The 22,555-nt window shown below is 35.7% G+C and overlaps 1 protein-coding gene across 2 annotated transcripts in view; it reads right to left on the reverse strand.

Annotated features, from left to right (window-relative positions):
- The window catches only part of NCAM2 (neural cell adhesion molecule 2), a 387,613-nt gene that overhangs the window by 135,470 nt on the left and 229,588 nt on the right, over positions 1-22,555 (reverse strand). For both annotated transcript variants that reach the window (XM_036446724.2, XM_036446725.2), the window contains exons 2-5: positions 21,930-22,004; positions 17,895-18,101; positions 15,859-16,002; positions 7,537-7,674 (exon numbers count right to left, since the gene is read on the reverse strand). In XM_036446724.2, the coding sequence (XP_036302617.1) occupies positions 7,537-7,674; positions 15,859-16,002; positions 17,895-18,101; positions 21,930-22,004 (564 nt within the window). The remainder of the gene's footprint in view (positions 1-7,536; positions 7,675-15,858; positions 16,003-17,894; positions 18,102-21,929; positions 22,005-22,555) is intronic.

Genomic DNA, 22,555 nt, shown 5'->3' on the forward strand with positions numbered 1-22,555 from the left:
AAAAAGAAAATCTTCAAAAATCTAACAGGATGGGGTGGAGATAGTACCCTTTGTGTGCAAAGGCACACAATCTGGATGAGAACAAACTTTTGAGCTAAAATAATTAGGCCTAAGATCCAGGCTCAGGATTTTTTAAGATACTGAAAGAGGGGAAAAAACTGTCAACTCAGAATTCTATACTGAGCAAAATTTCATTTCAAATATGAAGGTGAAATCCTTCCTCAGACATGAAAAGGGTGAAATTAATCATCCTTAGCAAATGTACCTGTAAGAAATGATAAAGGAAGTCATTTGTTCATTTGGGAACTGATACCAGATGGGAATCTGGATACACAAAGTGAAATTGTCTTTATTCACAGGTGACATAAATATCTAGGTAGAGAAACCTATGAAAGCTAACAACAAAAGGTACTGTGCCTAATAATTTAATTTTCTAATGTTAAAATGCATGAAAAGTAACTAGGATTGGATTAGTAGAATGGTAATGTAAGGGGAGAAATGTCTTCAAGAGAATAGTAAGATAATTTGGGTTATTTAACCTAAAAAGAAAAAAAAATATTATTATCAAATAAAATAGTCTTTGTAATTGCAGTAATGACCCTTTTGTACAAAATAATTAGAAACGGAAGAAATCATCCCAAAAGTTATTCACTACTTTCTGAATACAAAACTCCAAAATATCCCTTGAAGCAATAAAATATTACTTCTGTCCTTGAAGCATCAATGGTGTAGTTAATGAGATAATTTCATACATAAATGGCTAATTTCAAGTCAGTGTGGAAGTTACACTGACAGAGAGATTACAGACATGAAGTCTGATTACAGCTCAGCTGGAAAAAGTTCTAAAATATCTCTGGGGATACTTGAATGTCTGTTAATTGACTTTTAGCAAAGACAAAGACATTGGAATTTATGATGGAGCGGAAACTGCCCCAGCTATCCCCAGCATCATTTTCTGCACTGATCATTTGCATCCGGACTGACCAATTTGTGAAGCCAACTTTGATTACTGAAAGGCCCCTTCCCCAATCCTTCAGCTCCCCAGGGGTTCTTTGAGATTTCTCATTCAGATCTCAGTGGTTTACACTGAAAACACAGCACACACAATTGGTGTGTGAATAGGGCCCTGGGGAATCTCGCACACACAATTGTCTCTGGAAGGCCTGATGCTCACCTGCATTATTTTGCTCTTACTACACTATATACTTTCCTTTGGAATAAAGTCTTTTCATGTTCATATTCTGTGTAATCTGGTGACTCCTTTCAAATACCCAACTTTTCAAACATTTACAGAGATGTACCCAGTGCTGTAAGATCTTATAGAGAAAATAATGTAATAAGGCAGATAACTTTTTAAAAAACTTGCTAGAAATGAGGGTTGAACAAGATTTTTTTCACTGAAAAGGGAAATCAATCTTGGCAAAAAGGAGAGAGAAAACCATATTGTAGGCAGAATTGCACACTCTTTCGCCCTATTACAATTAGTATTTTAGAAGGATTGCACACTCTTTCCTCCCAGTAGAACTAAGTGTACCTGCATAAAGAGGAAAACCATACTGTATTTGAAAACATAATCTATTGTAGGGAACTAATTTTACTTACTTCATTTGTACCTAACTAAAATTAAATTCTATCTGCTTCTTAACTAGGTTCCCTTTTAAAAATACAAATGGGTCTACGGCCATACCACCCTGAACTCGCCCGATCTCGTCTAAAAATACAAATGGAACAGATTGATAAATCTTAGAGGGGCATGAGAAGAGACTAACCAAAGAGTTCATATGCATATATGCATAGCCGGTGAACAATGACAATATTGTCATAGGCCTGGAAGGCGAAGAATTGGGATGGAAGGGGTCAATGGAGGGGAAAAAAGAGACATCTGTAATACTTTAAGAAATAAAAATAAATTAAAAGAAGACACATGTTTTGGATACCTACACGTTTATTAAAAGCCATTAAATATTATACAAACAAAAAAGGAAGGCCATGCCTGCCCATATGGTTCAGTGGTTAAGTATCAAACAATGAATCAGAAAGTCCAGGTTTGATTCCCAGTCAGGGCACATTCATGAGTTTCAGGCTTGATCACTAGCAGGGAGCTTGCAGCCAATTAATGATTTTCTCCCATCAATAATGTTTCTATCTCTCTCTCCCTCTCCTATCCTCTCCGAAATTAATAAAAAAAATATTTTTAAAAAGTGTAAGGCAAGACATAACTGGTCATAAGTAACTTGCAAAGACAATGAAATACTGACATAGCTTTCTAAATTATCTGTTAATGCAAAACTCATGAATGTTGCTACAAATTAAATTACACATGAATTATGCTGAGCTTCATTCATGTCCACATGTGTCAGATGTTATCTTGAAGGTATCTTTTACTTTATTGATTATTGAGGTATCTTGTGGCCCTTTACAGATTTTTGTATGGTTGTTATCCATATAAAACAATAATATGCAAATTGACCATACACCCCCTATACATATCACAAGCCATGTCCACTAGCCAATCAGGAGTGAGTATGCAAATTAACCCAACCAAAATGGCTATGGCCACGAATAGAGTAGGAGGCTTGGGTTTCCCCAGCCATGGAGGAAGCCAAGCTTTATGCCTGTCCTGGCCTGCCTTGGCCTCGGCTTAAGGCTACAAAGTTTTAATTATAAAAGATAAATAAATCCCAACAAAAATGGCTGCAGCCACATAGTGAGCAGGAGGCTTGCCTCTGCTCAAGCCTACAACGTTTAGATTATAGAAGATAACTAAATCCCAAATACCAGGGCCTCCAAATGCGTCGCTGCGGGGAGTGGCTGGCCTGCAAACCATCACAGACCCCTCACCCAGGCCACCCTACATCCCAAGGGAACCCTCACCCTGACCCGGGACATCCTTCAGGGCAAACCAGCTGGCCCCCACCTGTGCACGAGGCCTCTATTCTATCTAATTCTCCTATATAATAAAAGAATAATATGTAAATTGACTGTCACTCCAACACACAAGATGGCTGCCCCCAAGTGAATACAATATTGCAGCCACAAGATGGCCAGCAAGGGAGGGCAGTTGGGAGGGACCAGGTCTGCAGGGAGGGCAGTTAGGGGTGACCAGGCCTGTAGGAGAAGGTAATTAGGGGTAAACAGGCTGGCAGGGGAGCAGTTAGGCATCAATCAGACTGGCAGGAGAGTAATTAGGGAATGATCAGGCTGGCAGGCAGAAGCGATTAGGGGCAATCAGGATGGCAGGCAGGTGAGCAGTTGAGAGCCAGCAGTCCTGGATTGTGAGAGTAATGTCTGAGGTCAGGCCTAAATGGACAGTCAGACATCCCTCAAGGGGTCGCAGATTGGAGACGGTGCAGGCTGGGCTGAGGCACATTCATTCCTGGGCACTAATTACATGCACCAGGCCTCTAGTAAATTATAGGATTCCCTTCTGTACATATTAACCCATTGTTAGAGGGGGAAAACACACACACACACACACACACACACACACAAACAAAACAACAAAAACCTGATCTCCACATGGCTATCAGGAATCTGCCATCTAGGGGACAGATGAGTTCAGTTGGGGAACTTGTTGCAAATCATGGTAAAATCCTGCCTTCTTTTTATTCGGGGATTAAAAGGAGTATGTTGTAAAGTGAATACACGCCTTTCATTATGTGTCCACCACCCAAAGTCAATCCTTTTGTTACAAAATGAGGGCTCAGCAAATATCAGCAGGTATTATTAAATGGGCCATGTATGGACTCTGTCTCCGTAAACCTAAATGAAACTTTGTTTTAAATTGTAGCAATTATGTGCAATTAGACGTAGAATATAATATGCCATACTGTTGTTTATATCGTCAGTCCTGAGAAGATTTTTCCCATTAATCATGTAATATAGAATAATATTGTCCCGTTTTTAGAAAAAAACGATCAGATGCAATTAGAGAGAAGACTTGCAATGTATGTTGGCAAGACGGGCATAGAATGAGTCAAATTGTGTAACAAGAAAAATAAGGTATTGTGGGTAAATGTATTGCTTTTGCAATATCGTTATGTTTGCAGCCTCAAACTTTTCAGGGGCACATCTCCAAGAGTTTATGCAAGTAAAACAAATACAGGAATCTGATTAAAGAGAGCTCAAGATTTAAAAGGTGCCAGTTATCAGGAGAGTCAATAAAATTGGAGCAGAATACTTTTCTGCTGAGGTAAAGGAAGCATGTGAGGGAAAACACACGTGTCTGGGGGCACCAGTCAATGCAGTCCCTTGGCAGGGTCCAACTGCTTCTCCCAGAAGAGGAATAAATCAATGGTTGATTTTATTAAAACTGCTATTTTGAAAAAAAATAATTCTAAGGCATGAGAGCTTGTGATTATAAAGACAAAATGAGACTAATTAGAACTGGAGATGAAGCGATGTTCAAGCAGAGGTCAGATGAAGTTCTCTCGTTGATTCTGTTGGGGGAAACTGGGATGTGGAGGAGAATGTTTTGTTTTGGGGAAGGTCAGGGTGTCAAAGACAGAAAGAACGTAACCTACATGTTTGATCTGAGCGACTTTAGAGAACACAGTCCAGTGTTTATCTCATGTGAACCCTGAAATAATAATAATAATTAAAAAAAACCTATAGAACTAACTCACTCCAGATTGAATGGAGACCAGGGAAGGTTTGATGAGTCAAACTTTGTTAATGGATGGACTGATATCCTACTAACACTTCAAAATAAATGTAATTATAAATATACAAACATAGGCAATCTATGGAAATAGATGAGAACATATTGCAAATGTTTTAAAATAGAAATTATAATCGCAGAATGGATACAAGTGGTTAACATGCTATGTCTACCAAATGATATATCCTTCTTAAGGTCAGGCTCAAGTTAATGTTTTAATGTAGTAAAAGAGATGTTCATAATTTAATTTTTACATACATGTGAACCATATTAGTAGCAAATATTTACATATATTAAACTTAGCACTTAAAAAAACTATATATATATATATATATATATATATATATATATATATATACACACACACACACACACACACACACACACACATACATATACACACAGAATCTCTGAACACATAATAATTGGGCCACTTAGTGTATTTGTACCTCAAATGGGTGCCAAAAGTATTATAGACTTTTGCTAGAGATCAACCACCTATTTGCCCCGAGCTTTCCAACAGCCAGTGCAAAGGGGAAAACTGATCAGGTGCATGATTTATAGTATCTTTGAGGTCAAATAAATGAGGTGCTCAAGAGAAGTACACTGAGTGGACAGATTATTATGCATTGAGAGATCATAATAATCTGGCCACTCAGTGTATATCTATATATAAATTAATATCATAACCCCTACTTTTATAAGAGAATATTGAGTTCAAGGATTTGTCCATGACATAATACACTTATATATGCCACCTTCAATTCTTTTGAAAACAAAGTACAGTAGATAAGAAATAATAAATAACAATAATAATTAAGGCAATAATAAAAAAAGTAAATAGCTACTGTAAGTCAGTTTTGTTTATTATCCTATATAATAAAAATGTAATATGCAAATCAACTGAAGAGCAGAAAGACCATCTGAACGACCATGTGGATGACCATCCGGGACCATACTATAACACCCACTGGTGCCAGGCCAGCCACAGCAGATGCGATGTGATTGGTCGGGAGCTCGGCCATCGCCCCCAATGATTGTCCCACAGAAGGAGGCCTAGGCCACCAGCTGGTGGGGCAATCAATTGGGGTGCTCCACAATTGCCCCAAAGAGAGAGGCCCAGGCAACTGACTAACAGTGGGGTGTGGCAATTGAGCAGGGCCTCCCTCTGCGAGGGAAGCCCAGGTCCCAGGTGCCAAAGGGAAGCCAGTGCCAGCTGCCTAGGGAAGGAAGGCCTACTCTTGCATGAATTTCGTGCATCAGGCCTCTAGTATTAATAATAATAATAAAAAAATTAGAGATCCTGATAGATATAGCTATAGATACACAACTCCATATTTAAAACTATTTTCACACACTGAATTATTCCTGTTATATTTAAAGTCAAAACCATTACAGTCTGAAGTACTCTTAATAAATATCTTTCCAGGCTGCATGCCTAAAAACAGCCTGAAAAGCTAGATCTCCTCTGAAGGCTTTGGTTCCCCCCAGGACCATGTGTAGTTTCTACCAGCTTGCTTGTATTCCATTCTCAACACCACATGTACCATTCCATTCCGTTACTATTCACAAAGCCCATTTAATTATGGAGAAGGATAAAAAATAGCAGTGAGTCACTATTTTCTTTCTCCATGAGTATAATATTTGGTTAAACTACCTTGGTTCCAGGAAAGGACAGACCAAAGTAACTCGTTTAGATATATATGAAAATTGTAGGGCTCTCACTCTCTTTAAGAAACCAGAGATAACTCAGGGTGGAGGAGGGAAAGTTATGGAAGTAGATGCTCTTATTTTTCCCAGTCTCTTCCCTAATCCTTGGGAAGTAGCTAATTCTTTAATCCATATCTTATCTACACTAATAAAAGAGAAACATGCAAATTGACCATACATTCGTGATGCCCACCAGCCAATCTGGAGTGAGTATGCAAATTAACCCAACAAAGATGGAAGATTAATTTGCATACACAGACACCAAGCAGCTGGGGTGGGATGCTTGCAGTATCGCCATATGGCTGAACCACAGCTTGCTCATGGCTGAAAGCTTAGGGAGATGGGACTGGACCATAAAAAACATCCGATGTCAAGAAAAGTGGCTTTGATTTTTCCCTTGAAGATAATGGGAAACACATGCACATGTTAAGGGTTGAAAGATTTGATGGAAAAGAAGTTGGAATTGTGAGACCGAGAGTAGAGAAACAATTTGTATCAATTCAAGGGGGAAAGAAAATGGAAAAGGCAGAGCTGTTGAAAGGCATGATTATGGAGACAAAAGTATATTTGAGATGTGAAAGGAATACAAGGCCATGCCTTGATAAGAGATTAGATTTCAAGTATTATAACATAAATACATCTGTTGTTCTCAGAGAATGTCACAGTAATGCAGGCAGGGAATGTAACAGGAGAAACCAATTCTGGATGAAGGGGATGCCATCATTAATGCCAGAAACTTAGTTTTTAAGGTCCATTAATACTTGAAAGGGTAAGCTTATAGATTCAGTTATTCAATTTGAGATAGCCTGCGAAGACTGTCAAATGGATTAGTATAAGCAATGGCAACAAGTATTTCATGTGCTATCAAAATAAAATAAAAGGAAGGATGTTTCATCTGGAATTCTTTCAACAACTACAGTGTCAGTAACGGCAACTATTTTCCCAGAGACCCTTCAGGAGAGGGGTGATGGTGTTCAATTAGGCGTGAATCCTGTCCTTGAGCATATAATACATATACCAGATGCTATCCTTGAGTTGAGGACATTTCCTCCAGGCAGAGAAGTTTATTAGAGAATTCTTGAGCGCTGAGTTTTCACGGTAGCCTTCTTAACAGACATGTTGCTAAAACAAAGCAATACAATACGTACAAATTATTCTCTACTTACCATTGACAATCACAATGATATCACGGAAGTCGATTTCACCCCTCGCCTCCACTCTTCCTTCACATCTATATATGCCTTCATCACTTTTATTGATGCTGAGAATCTGCAGATTATTGTTGGCTAACAGAGCGAACCGATCTGGAAAGTAAGCGAAGGAGGAAATTATATCAGTAACAGAAGGCAAGAGTCCAGTGTGCTCCAAATTGCTAAGAGTTAAAAATACAGCACTTGTCTGACACCATAGAACATTTCATCAACAAACAAATTCAAATTTGAAAGTAAAATGTAATTTTGTGACTTCAATTTTTTTCCACTCCACACTGCCTTGTTACACCTTTCCTCTAAAATACAGTCAGGATTTTATTTCCACATAAAATGGTTAGGCTATTATTTTCCCCCTCGGTACTTTGAATGCAGAAACGATCCACAAAAGAACAATGTGGGCAGATTAGATATTGCAAACATGAAAACGTTTTGACTGCAAATACTGAATGAAGCAACTTGGGTATGGAAAACAGTTAGAAAATTGATTGAATATCCTTCCTCACACAATAATTAAAGGAATAATTTTACAGACCCTGAGGAGGCAGCTAAATGACATAATAATATTCAAGTCACATAGAGGACCTGTCAAATGGTCATATCTTGAATTTACTTGAAGGATATTTTTTTTCTAAATGCAAGATAATCCATTTTAGGACTGAATAGATTAGACTTCATTAATATTATTTTAAGGTTCCTTTATATGTGTATTGTGTGCGCATGCATTCATGTAAAAATAGGCTATTATAGAGCATGCATTAGTGATTGCTTAAAATAATCTGGCTATCCTTAGCGGCATCTCAGCCTGACAGTACTTTCCAGATCTGGCTTCAGTTTTTAATCATCAAAATTTTGTTGCAGTGTGAAGACCTCGCCCTTCTTACCAATTTAAGAGTGTTATGATATCTAGTCCTACTTTGAAACATGTAAGAACAATAACCTAAATGTCATTAATGCATATATAGATAGCACATTAACATCATCCATTTGTTGGTACTATAAATGAGATACCTTGGTGAATAAGAGAGAGACATTCCAACATCATGGGGCCTTTTGATAAATTAGACAATGCTATTATTTTAAGGTGTGCACCTCTAGGATATTGCCTGTTAAACTGCTAAAGGTCACTTTTTTTGGAGCTATTCCAATGGTGACTGATCTTCCCCTACCTGATGGCTTGATTAGGAAATGAGGGCAAACATGAAAGCCACATGAGAAAAGGGTAAAGTAATGCATCCAATCAGCCCTGGATGGGATTCCTGAATGGATGCGTTACTTACTAGATGTACCCTTGATGCCAATTGGACTTTGCATAAGTGAGAATTAAACAGCTATAGTAATAAGTGATTTAGGATTTAACTCAGATTTGGGGTTCATTTGCCATAGCAAATCTTTAATGCAAGAAAAGAAGTTTGGGATATAATTACAAATAGAGCAGTGATCAGACTATATGAGATGACTGAAACAGGTAGATAAGAAATACGTAATTGATATAAAATGGAAATGTATTGGCTCAGGGGCTCCCTCCAAGAAAAACAATATTGATGATAAAGACAATGTTTTCAGGCCAGGAGAAAATTAATGTTTATTTCTTATGTTGACTCCAGGAAGAGAGAAAAAAAGCATTTATGCAGATGTTTTTCCCTGGTGAATATTCTCATTAAAAAAATATTAGAAAGAAAGTCAATCTGCAAGAAATTTTAAAGAATGACTTTCAATAAGTCCTGGAGTAACTCAGAACTCCTAAAAATTCATGATGTTTGAAAGTCAACTAATAGATCCTTGATTCCAGTATGTTGCTGGATATTAAAATGAATTTAGGGAGAGATGCACTAATCTTTCCTAGATCATTGTGATATTATTACTATATTCTAACTTATTAAAATAATAATCTTTTAACTATAATGTTATTTAATGATTTGGTTTTATTAAGAAAAATAGTAAGGGAAATCATTATTTTAATGAGAAAAGCAATGCTTGATTTAAACAGAGAAAGAAGAGTGAGAATCTACATAATACATATTTTAATGGAGATAAATCAGTGTTCCTTCCAACTGAAAAATTTTATTTCAAATAACCTCTTCATAGATCATTTCTACTATCTGAGACAAAACTTTGAATACTAGGAAACTAGTTATTATCTTTTAAATCTGAATACATACTGCTATATATGTTTAATTACATATAGTTTTTCCATCCAGAAAGCATACTACATAAAAATTGGATGTCAAAGTGTAACTATGTGTGTAACATACCTATGCAATGGTGTCATGAAACTATTAAACCAAAGTAAATCATTACTATACTAGAGACCCAGTGCACAAAAATTGTGCATGGGGGGGGGGGTGTCCCTCAGCCCATCCTGTACCCTCTCCAATCTGGGACCCCTAAAGGAATGTCAGACTGCCCATTTAGGCCCAATCCTACCAGGCAGTCGGACATCCTCTCACAATTGAGGGCTGCTGGCTCCCAACTGCTTGTCTACCTGACTTCCTGATTGCCCATAACCGCCTCTGCCTGCCAGCCTGATCACCCACTAACCACTCCCCTGCCAGCTTGATTGATGCCTAACTGCCCCCTGCCAGTGTGTTTGTCCTTAACTGTCCTCCCATGCAGGCCTGGTCCCCCAGCAACTGCGCTCCCCTGCAGGCCTGGGTCCTCCCAACTGCCCTTTCCTGAGGCCCTGTTGTCCCCAACTTCCCTTCTCTGCCAGCCTGGTCACCCCAAACTGCCCTCTCCTGTAGGCTTGATTGCCCCCAATTGTTCTCCCTTGCAGGCCTGGTCCCTCTCTACTGCCTTCCCCTACTGGCCTGATTTCCCACAGCTGCCTTCCCTTGCAGGCCTGATCTCTACCAATTGCCATCTCCTGTTGGCCATCCTGTGGCAACCATCATGTGTCCACATAGGAGCAGCCATCTTGTGTGTTGGAGTGATGGTAAATTTGCATATTTCTCTTTTATTAGATAGAATAGAGGTCTGGTGCATGGGTAGGGGTCAGCTGGTTTGCTCTGAAAGGTGTCCTGGATCAGGATGGGGGTTCCCTTGGGGGATAGGGTGGCCTGGGCAAAGGGCCTGTGGTGGTTTGCAGGCTGGCCATACAAACGGAGGACCCAAGCGGAGGACCTGGTATCTGGGATTTATTTATCTCCTATAATTGAAACTTTGTATCCTTGAGTGGAGGCCTGGGTCAGCCAGGGCGTGTGTAAAGCTACACCCATCTTGGTTGGGTTAATTTGCATACTCACTCCTGATTGGATGGTGGGCATGGCTTGTGGGTGTAGTGGATTGATGGTTAATTTGCATATTACCTTTTCATTAGATAGGATGTTTGCAGAAATATTTAAGGAAAGCATTGCTTCAATTAATCACACATTAACTTTGGATATTAGAAGCAATAACTGTTATAAATTGTTTTTCTCAATTATACAGAAACCCAAATTTATATTCTTGCTATAAGACATTTAAATGAAATGCAATAATACCCAATAAGGTATCTGTTTTGTGTTTCTTTAAGTAGATTACTAAGTCCCCTTTACTTTTCATTCCACAGCCATTGATGGCTTGTCTCATCTACTCATCTGACCTCAATTACCATCTATATTTTGAGACTCACCTTTTCCTCAGACTAGACCGTATGTCAATTTCAGAACTGTTTAACATTCTATCATATGTACCTAATGAGTATGTTTGTAAGTACTTCAATCTCTCCATTTTTAAAATTAAGCTCACTACTGCCACCTGAAATTTATCATATGGTACTCTCTAACTCTGTCTTCAAATGTCTTTACATTGAACTAATTGCCCACGGTAGATATTATAAGTCATGGAACTATTTGCTCAAGTAAAATTTCTTATATCCACCTTGACTTTTCCATTTCCCTCAGTTTGCATATCAATCAAATCCCATGTCCTCTTACACCTCCCTCCCTTTATCATTCTTAGTCTCAATCTCCTTCTCCCCGCAGCAGTATTTCATTAGGATTTGAATTGTTCTCAGAACCTAGTTTTTCCTTGACTCCAAGCCAATTCATTTTCTTCACTGAAGCACTAATAATCTTCTCAAAAATATGTCAGCTCATGTCACTGCCTTGATTTAAATCCTTCAGTGATGTCTCCTTTGGAAAAATTCCAAATTCCTTAGCCAATATGTCAATGTTTGTGTTGATTTGGCATAACCTTTCCAGCTTCCTTTCTTATTAGTCCTTCATTAACAAATAATACCTTATCTTTATCAGTATAGGTATTCTAGCTGTACTTATTTACAAATTCTAGGATATGTAATGAACATATTCTGGTTTCTGAAAAGTTCCCTTCACGCTGTCTTTCACCACTGGACCACGGCATATGGTTTTCTCTCCACTACTTTGTACTTGTTCATATTTAAAGGTCACATCTCTCTCTGTAGGCATCTTGGAAACCCTTCTCTGCTTTAACTAGTTCAGGTGTTTTGTTTTTGCTTTTTATCATCCTCTGTCATTGCACTTTACTTATCATAGCAGCATACCTTGTTTTCACTGAATTATCTATTTATTTATTTTTTACCTATTATTAGTATTTTGAAGGCAGTGAAATTTTTTACCTTGTTAACCATCAATAACCACTATTTAGCATACTAATTTTTGAAGAGTAGGTGTTCAACAACTGTTGAATGAATCTTATATGAGAAGTAACATACATAAAAGTTTTATTGAACAGTATGACTATATCTGTAGTTTATGATGCAGAAAGGGCACTTTGTTAGGCAATAATCAAAACATTTAGGAAGTTTCAAACTGACTGAAATTGAATGGGCATCAACAATAGCCCAGTTTTTTTGTATCAAAACAGTAAAACCAAGATAAAGGAATTGTTGCTTACTTCCCTTAATAACATATTACAGAATCTGCATTAATTATGCTATAATAAAATACTTAGCTAAATCTAGATTATTGAAAACCTTAAACCAGATAATCTAATTGTTTTACTCCATTAGAGTGACAATGATTGTCCAGATATTAAACTTTTATAACAAAAATGTCACCTTTATTCCCTAAGTGCTTGGATACTTTAGCATATGAATCTCCTTTCAACAAACAACATGGGAAAGTCCACTTCAAATACTCTTAGAATTTTAACTCTGAGTATTTGCCACACACCTCCTACCAATAGCACAGCTAAGGAGATGGACATTTTCAAGCCTTCATTGTTGCATCTGGAGACTCTAGAGTCCTAAAGCTTCAGGAAGTTACCTGAGCACGCTACATTATTCGAAATCCCCATACCTTTCCCTTTCATACCGTGTTTCCCCGAAAATAACACATCCTCCGAAAATAAGACCTACTTACAGGTTTCCTTCTGAGTGAAATATAAGGCATCCCCCCAAAAATAAGGCCCCCTAGGCTAAACATGAGAGATTTGGTCCACTGATTCTGAAAGAAACGGAGTCACAAGAAATTCACCAGGAAATTCAGGAATTGGATTGTTATGATGATGTTCCAGAAGATGATAACATGATTGTCATTGAATAAATGAGTAAATTCTTGATACTGTAGGATTCACAGTTTGTCTGGTTTGTGTTGACAACTACCGTACTACCGTACCGTTTACAGGTAATAAATTTCCTTTATTTTCATTTAACAATAAATGTGTACCGTATTCTTCTTGATGGAAAAATAAGACATCCCCTGAAAATAAGACCTAGCACATCTTTGGGAGCAAAAATTAATATAAGACACTGTCTTATTTTCAGGGCAACAGAGTAGTTGTGAGTCTAATCTTATTTCAGTCGATTTAATAAAGAGACCACATGAGGTATAACCATATGGAGAATATTACTTCTTGAAAATTCATTATGAACACACATTGCTAGATAATAGATGTTGTGGATATCCTCTGATATTAAGATATATAATATATCTTTTATATCTCTTAATATCCTTTAATATTAAGAGATATAAAAGTATGTCCTTTCTCACAACTCATCTACATCCTTTATGCCCTCCAGTGAAAACAACATTACATCCTTTTTCTTTAAAAAATTTGTTATTCTCCTATCATACAACTAATGTAACAGGGTTACATTTCATTTTTAAATCTAGTTTAAGAACTTCATCCCCATTGGATATTCTTGTTTTTTATATAATATGAATGCACATAATCTTGGTATAATTGATCCCTAAGATTTAAAACATCAATGAGAAGGAATGAGAAAAAAATGTAATTTATTGACATTTGTGAATGAATGAATATAGTGACAAATATTTTGTGCTTTCATTTAATAAATATTTATTGTATGCCTGGTGTCTTATTTAAAGTGGATAGAATAGCCCAGGGTTTACAGATGAAGAATCTGAATTAGGTACAGACCAGTTAGAAAAGTTGTTCTAAGCTTTAGGGCAAAAACTATAAATAAGAGTTTTGCCATAATGAAATTCCATCATGGGATCCAGGAAAAAAGTGTAAGCTTTAGCCTAGAGATATCACTACTCCATCACACTACACTTGACAATCAGTCATTGCTTCAATGCTTTTGTTCTATGCATCTTTTAAAAATAGTTTAACAATGAAGGTTTACAATAAACCAGATGCATCTTTGAAGTCTTAAATTAGTCAAACTGAAAATGTTTAGACATTGTCATTTAACTATTACAAAAGAAATACCATTTCTTTATTTTTGGTAGGTTAAAACCTAAAAATATATTGCCTAATTTATTCATGTAGCTTGTTAATACAATCTGAAGCAATTATCCTAAAGTAAAATAAGAGGAAATAAAGTATTACTTTTCACTGACATTATAATAGAAGAGTTTTAGTCAGCTTTTTAAAAATATCAAGTCCAATTTTTTTCAAATTTTAAAAAATGATTAATAAATAATTATGATACATTCGCTGTTTATATTCAAAAGCAGGTATTCGGCTTTCTCCCCTTTATGTTGTAAAAGTTTCAAATCTCAGAATCACAAAACAAAACCATCCAAGAGGGAACGTATTTATAAAGATTCTATTATTTTGTATCTCTCTGAAATGCAGGTGCATTGAAAACTATTCTAAATTGAAAATGTTCCCAATGCATAGTGGTAAAGCAGCATAATGTAAGCAAATTATGCTTTCAATATCAGATGTCATATTAATCTAGATTTTTAGCTCAGTCTGAATCAAAATCTTAAAGACAATTTGAATGCATGTACTTTTCTTCCTATTATCCATATGCATCTTACCATAATATTTAAAACACGTAGGTGGCTTGGAAAGAACAGTGCCAGAATAATAAACAGGATTCATATAGATATTACTTTCAATTTAAGTATAATGAGCCCATGGAATCATGTTAGAATGACAGTAGATGGAATTTGAATGCATCAGGATTAATTCCTTAATTTACTTTGTATCCTTGTAATGTTGGCATGTCGATTTTTTTTCTTGAACAGAGCAGGGGCCAGCAACCTCTTCTGTAAATCTCCTGATGACAACTATTTAGGCTTTGTAGGCCAAACCACCTGTGTCACAGCTGCTCAAAACAGCCATCCTATATAATAAAAGCCTAATATGCAAATTGACCAAATGGTAGAACAACCAGTTGCAATGATGTGCAATGACCATCAAGGGGCAGACACTCACTGCAAGAGCTGCCCCATGGTGGTCAGTGTGCTCCCACAGAAGCCTGGCTACGGCTGGCTAGAGCCTCTTCAACCTCCACAACACCTCTCCCACCTCAGCTGCAGTCAGACATCCCCCCAGGGCTCCTGGGCTGGGAGAGGGTGCAGGCTGGGCTGAGGGATTCCCCCCACAAGTGCACAGATTTTGTGCACCAGGCCTCTCGTATGTAATATGTAACAATTAGGCATATCTATACTCTTATAACACCTTATAAAACAGAAAAGAGCTGAATTTTTCCTGAAGTCCATAGTTTGCCAACCCTTGATATATTGCTTTAAGGTTCTCAAAATAGTCAATTGACCCTAGCGCCACAAATTCCAACTTCTATTGCCTAGCTGGTTTTGCTCAGTGAATGGATATAGAGTTGGCCTACACTCTGAAGGGTCCCAAGTTCCATGCCAGTCAAGGGCAAATGTCTGGGTTGTGGGCTCAATCCCCAGTAGGGGGCTTGTAGGATTCAGCCAATCAATGATTCTCTCTCATCATTGATGTTTCTATCTCTCTCCTTTTCCCTTCCTCTCTGAAATCAATAAAAATATATTTTAAAAAATTTCCAACTTTTACATTTGGTCAGGTAGATTCAGTCTTTAAAAAAATGGCAATATTATTAGAACATATAACATAGGGAGTTACCAAAATACTAACTGTCGGAAATAGCGGTGACTTCCTCATTATGATACAACCAGCTGACGACAGGTGCAGGTGAGCTGCTAACTCGGCAAACCACTTCTGCATCCTCTCCCTGCTTGAATTCTTGAGGCGATACCACTTCTCTGAAAGTGAGCTTTTCTGTAGCAAGAAAGCAAAACAAACCATAAAAGTATTATCGCTTATTTCTCTCAATAACCTGTTTCAGAATCTGTATTGATTGATGTGATAATGAAATAATTAATTAAAACAGGATGCTGGAAAACCTTAAATAAGATCATATGACTCCTCTGCCTGGTAACTTCTTCCCACATCACTGAGAAGAAATTCTGAAATCCTTACAATCCCACCCCAGGACTTTTATGAACTGAAGTCTGCCTCACAACTATGATTCTGGTTTTTCTCTCTTCCTGAGCTCTGTGCTTCAGGTAAATTGTCATCTTTTCAATTCCTTCCACCCTCTGAATTTGCATGTCTTAAATTCCTTCACATTTCTGTCTGTCTGACCTCCACAGATAAAAACAAACAAACAAACAAAAAAAAACCCACAAGATTTATTTTCACAAATAAAATATTGGGGATTTTCCTTTGCAACATTTAAAGTAAGAAAACTCTTTCTTACTTGTATGCATATATGCAAAACCTGCGGACACAGACAATGGAATAGTAAGGACTTTAGGGCATGGGAGAGGGCTGAAAGAGGTTAATGGTGGGAGAAAGGAGGACCCGTGCAATACTTTCAACAATATTTAAAAAAAGGAAAGAAAAATCTTTCCAAATATGAGCTTAAAAACTAATGGGGACAAGGAGGCCAAATCAAGAAATGAGGGCGACAATGTGCCTACAATCCCCCCTGCTCACCAAAGAGGAAGCCATGCTGGGGATATACTTTGGCTTTTTAAAATATCCCTCTCCTTGAATAATAAAAAACAAAGTTTTAAGAAGATATATCTTATATCTTGTATTCAAAAATCTTTATAATTTTTTTCCACTGGTAGAAATGCTAACTACCATATTAATTGTAAGGCATTGTTCTATGTTCCTTATTTAATATTAATATAGTCCTCAAAAAAATCTATGTATAAGGTAGGTACTATTATTTTACCCATTTAATAGTGAAGAAACTAAAGACAGATGAGTTAGGTCTGTGGTCAGCAAACTGTGGCTCTCGAACCACATATGGCTCTTTGGTCCCTTGAGTGTGGCTCTTCCACAATATACCACGGCCTGGGTGAGTCTATTTTGAAGAAGTGGCGTTGAAGAAGTTTAAGTTTAAAAAATGTGGCTCTCAAAAAAATTTCAATCGTTGTACTGTTGATACTTGGCTCTCTCATATAAAAATGACTTTGCTGTCCACTGGGTTAGGTGATAGCTTAAGACCACTAAATGAAGTGATACAGCCTGGTTTCAAACCCAGATAGTCCACAGTGTTCTTAATGAAGGTAATGATTTCTAAGAGTAAGAAGAGGAAATCAGTGATGGATTTCAAATCATAAAATGAAGTGTAAGCATGGAGATGCTTGTTAACAAACGGCCTGGTGGTGAAGAAGCCAGCTAGATACCCGTCTCCACTAGATAAACTTCAGCTTTTCCTCTGTCTGCTCCTGTTCACTGACTCCTCCCCAGTTCTCATTCCATCTGGTACTGCTTTCACAGAGGCCATTTCACAGGTTCTAACGATAACCTTTTATTTTAGAGTGAAAAAGCACTCCATATATTTCATGCCACTTAATGAACTACTGTTTTTTATTTACCCAGCAGATTTTTAATGGCCTGAGAAAATGTAAATATTTTCATGTATATTATTTAACCGACATAATTGGCTCCATCTATACATTTATGATTAACTATTTTCTTTATCCTATTTTAGAGATGCAGTATGGTAAAAAAAAAATAAGCTGCTATCTGTAAAGGTCTAAAGAACACTGCCTTGTCCAATAGTTCTTAATGCCTGTTAGTTTTTATTAGACACATGTTATTTCATGTTTAATTTTGAACCACAATTTTAATGAACTAATTAATACATGACTTACGGTAAATTTCCAAAACCACTGTAGCTTCTTGTGTCTGTCCTTTGGCATCTGTTGCTTGACAACGATATATCCCTGCGTCTTCTATATTTGCATTGTAGATGGTTAGTCGTGACCTGACACCCTCCTTTTGTACCATTACTCTCTGTGTAGAAATTATCTTTTCTCCTTGAGGATTATACCAGTCTATACTCTCAGGCTCACCAATTGCTGCAAAGAATCATGGAAAAGAAATGTTTGGAAATATGATTCAAGTGTTTGTTTTTGCATTGACATTTACTTATTACATAACAATTTTAAACATTTTTTTGGGGAAAAATTAAATAGGGAAGACTGGAAATCTGAAAATCTTACCAAAGTGAAAGTAAACACAAATGTTAGAACACATGCTCTCTTATTTATCCAATGTTGAAGATTCAATCCCATTTGTGTAAGCAAAACCCAAAAGTTCTATAGGAAACAGCAGCTATAATATTTAAGCAATGGTAACTGAATACTTACTATAGTAATCTATGGATTTTCACTTAGGTAACATAAAACTGCCTCGGCCATTCTGTCAGAAATAGATTATTGACAAATATATCTGAACAGAATCATGATTACTAACATGACTTTACCTCTTTGGCTCTCTTTGTTAGGGTAAAGAGTTAGAACTTTTTTTTTGCCTGATAAAGCAGAGTTCATAAAAATGTAAATCTCATAAAAAATAAACTTTGGTTTTTGGTAATACTAAATTTTGAATAAATATCCCAAGCCTTTCTATTTGTACACATAGGACCAATGAAAAATTTTAATATGAGGCCCTAATCTCTTTTCTCAAATCAGTACTTTCATAATTTTAAGCTAAAACTGTTAACTATTTAGTCATATGATAATTAGAATGCATTGAAATGCTACTTATCCCTCTAGGCAATTATAACCAAAACATTACAGGGTAAACATATATTTAAGTTTTCCAATTCAGTATCTAGGTTATTATCCTCTTTGTAAGAGCTGAAGATTCCTGTGTTCGCTTTCAGTCACAAAAATGCTGTATTTCACCTAATTGAGAGATAATTTGTGGGAACAGCATACTCTACTAACTCAACAGTATCCGGGGAAATAATGAAGTTAGCTCACATCTGCAGTACCTCTTTGAAGAAAATTGTTCCTTCTTATTTTTCTCCCAACAAGTCCCTTTTTAAAATAAATTAGTATCCTTTCTACATCAAATTAGACATGCTAGAGCAAAAGCATGAAAGTTTACATTTTAGAAGGATCTCAGTTATGCTATTTTCTCTTTTTCTGAACACATCACAATACCACAGCAGTCATTTTGGGCAGCTTTTTATCATCAAGTTTCCACTTCATGGAGATGTCACCGAAGAATAGTGTAAATGAGAATAAGTTTGAACAATACAAAAATCTCATTTTATACAGTAAAATGTAGATAATATTATGTAAAATATTTATATATTTTATTATTAAGAATATGTTATATGACTTATTATGAGAGTTTACTCTGAATTTTTATGGATTGGTCATCATATTCTTTTTTCTGGAATCTCTGGTAATTAATAAATTTCAGTAAACTTTTCAGGTTATTTTCTTAAAAAGAGTGTCCCACTGGAGAAATTAATAAATACAATGATACTTTTTATTTTCTTAAAAATGTAGTATAAAACTTATTTTGCTATATATGACATACTCTTAGTTCACTGAGGATCTGACTCCATTCTATCGATAACTTCCCTAAATTTCAGATATATGTATTTATTGTGTTCCAGGTGTCTGTGTTTTAGGGTACAATGAAACTACAGAGTCATGTCACCATAGACACCAATGTATAGGAAAAAATACATGCAAGCTTTCTAATTTGCATGGGTTTCCCACATCTTTATTTTTAGATTCTTGTTTCACTACTATATTTAACAAAAAATAAGGATGCTTCCATGATAACAATATAATTCTTGGTTATAGATCTTTATATGAAAAGAAAAAAATGTTTAGTTAGTTTGCCTTATTATTTAGAGCAAAACTCAGAATCATTGAATTATCTTAATTCATACTGTTAAATTTTATCTTCATTTGACAGAGGCAATTACATTACATAATTTATATTATTATAATATGCAAATTGAATAAAATACTATTTATTTAAATTCTAAAAATTAATTTTAAGCTATTTCACTTTTCTGTGATTATTGGATACAACTGTGCATTTGTGTATATAAAATATGGATGAGATTTAGAAATAATGACCTACATGCTTATGTCAATGATTTGATGACATAAGTGATTTTAAATGTTTCACCCTTGCTTTTCATTTGTCAATATACAAAAATATGTATCAATACACCTATCAATTCTAAGCTTTATGAAGACAAATGTATAAAAACTCATGGCATTTATTAGTTTTTTCATAAATATGATTCATATAATATAATATGATATAATATAATAATATAATAAATATAATATAAAACTAGTGGTCCAGTGCACAAAATTCATGTACATAAAAAGGAAATTAGAGAAAATATTTTAATATTGCTATTTTCCCTTTCTCTATAATAGTTGTGTCAGAGATGAAAGAAAATTAGTAAAATGTATATGAAAATCTTCCTACTATCCGAGTATGGGGTATGCCGCAGGACCCAAAGTCAAGTTCCTGCCCACCCCCACCTCAAAATCATGTGAGACCCAGACCTAACTGGCCCCACCCCTATCAAGTCCCCACAGGCAGGGGACACAACCTCAGGTCCCCTGTCAAGCCCTGCCAGGGCTAGAGGCACAGCTGAGGTCCCCCATCCCAATGCTGGGGCAGGAGGCATGGTCTGAGGTCCCTCGTCAAACCCTGCTGGGTGGGGGGCGCAGTCTCAGATCTGCTGCCCCAGCCTGGCACCACATAGCCTCAGGTCCCTGCTGATCACTCATCATGGGATGCCCGCCTCCACTGTGGGCACAGCCATCTTGTGTTATGAGAACCCTGCCTCCACTGTGGGTTCAGCCATCTTGTAACAGCATGAGGGTCAATTTGCATATTACATCATTATTATATAGATATAATATAATTTAAAATATGTAGTATATGTAGTTATAACATAGTATAATATGTAGCTCATATACTATGGATATATGATTGATAAAAATTATATATTTTTAATAATTATTATAATAATAAGCCATGCCATTCTCAGGATAACTTTATAATACATTTTATATCATTTGAATCCTATTTAAATCCAGTTGTCAATTGATTAAGTAGAAACAGAAATAGAAAAAATATGAAAATACTCTAGAAAGCCATTTAGGCACTAAGTGAATTTTTTTTTTAAACTAAAAATAAAGTTTTCTTTTTAAAAATACTAAGTATAAAGATTTTATGAATAAAATGAATATGATGACACTAAATATAAGTAGAATGTATTCATTTGTGAATTCCACAGTGTGCTGAATTAAAATTTGATATTTAAATCTAAATCTCTTCTGAAAAATTCTGCATGTGTGTAATTAAACTGAAAAGTCCATATAATTTCCCATAAGCATTATGACTTCTAATACTTTTGATTAGTCACAAAAATCTTGAATTTTTTCCTGATTAAATAACTATATTTTAAAATCACTTTTTATAAGAATAAATTTGATTTGCTTTGTTCTAAAATTTTCAGCAGGTGTAACTGTAATGCAGTGTACCTATTTAACTTATTCATTGTATATTTATAAAGATTAGTTATATTTACATTCACCCTAACATTACTATCTATACAGGTATAATATTTTAATTGATTTAGATCAATATGTGTGCATTATGTTTGATTATAAATTATTTTCCAAATAAATTATCTAATTTGACATCCAAAATTAATAAAGTTAACAGAAATAAAATTCATAGTTTTTAGTATGAAAAATATAGCAATTGATACTTTTCCAGTTATTATAAGACCAATGATAAGACTTTACTTTTAGAAAATTGTTTTGCACAACTTAAATTCTGCCAATATATCATATTAAATAATTAAAGCACTAAACAAATTACCTGAAAATATTTGTAATACATACCTGTACATGTGAAGAATTTAGATTCGCCCACACTAAGCTCTACTTTGCTAAGTGAAATTGTCACTTGAAGAAGAGCTGAAAGAAATATTTGAGTAACAATTAATTATGGTTTTAAACATGAACTCTAAGATTTTACTACATAATCTATAACCACATTATTTAAACAGCAATTACTTACCCCAATTTTTATTCTCCATAAAGAGAAATGCAAGTTTTGTAAAAAATGATCTAACAGCAAAATGTTCCATTTTATTATGCACTTCTACAACCAGACCATATAAAGGATTCATTCACGCTAATATTTTGAAATTTGTTTGTCAATTAATGAGCAAATTCACCCTCAAACAGCTGTTCCATATTTACATGCTAGCTTTATATGCACTACCTGATTAGGAAACACCTAGAGAAATATTTTCCCCCAAATTTGAAACTTGTTACAAAAAGTATATCCTATATTGTTATTACAACACCAAAAATATAAATTAACTACAATTTGAGTACCTACTAAAATATTTCAATGAAAGGAGACATACATGGGGAAGAGAGGAAGCATTGCATAGGGAAAAATGAGTGAACCTTTATTTTGACAAGATAAATAAGAACAATGGCAATAAATAGATGAGATG

This window comes from Pipistrellus kuhlii, unplaced genomic scaffold (assembly GCF_014108245.1).
Source record: "Pipistrellus kuhlii isolate mPipKuh1 unplaced genomic scaffold, mPipKuh1.p scaffold_m20_p_2, whole genome shotgun sequence".
Lineage (NCBI taxonomy): Eukaryota > Metazoa > Chordata > Mammalia > Chiroptera > Vespertilionidae > Pipistrellus > Pipistrellus kuhlii.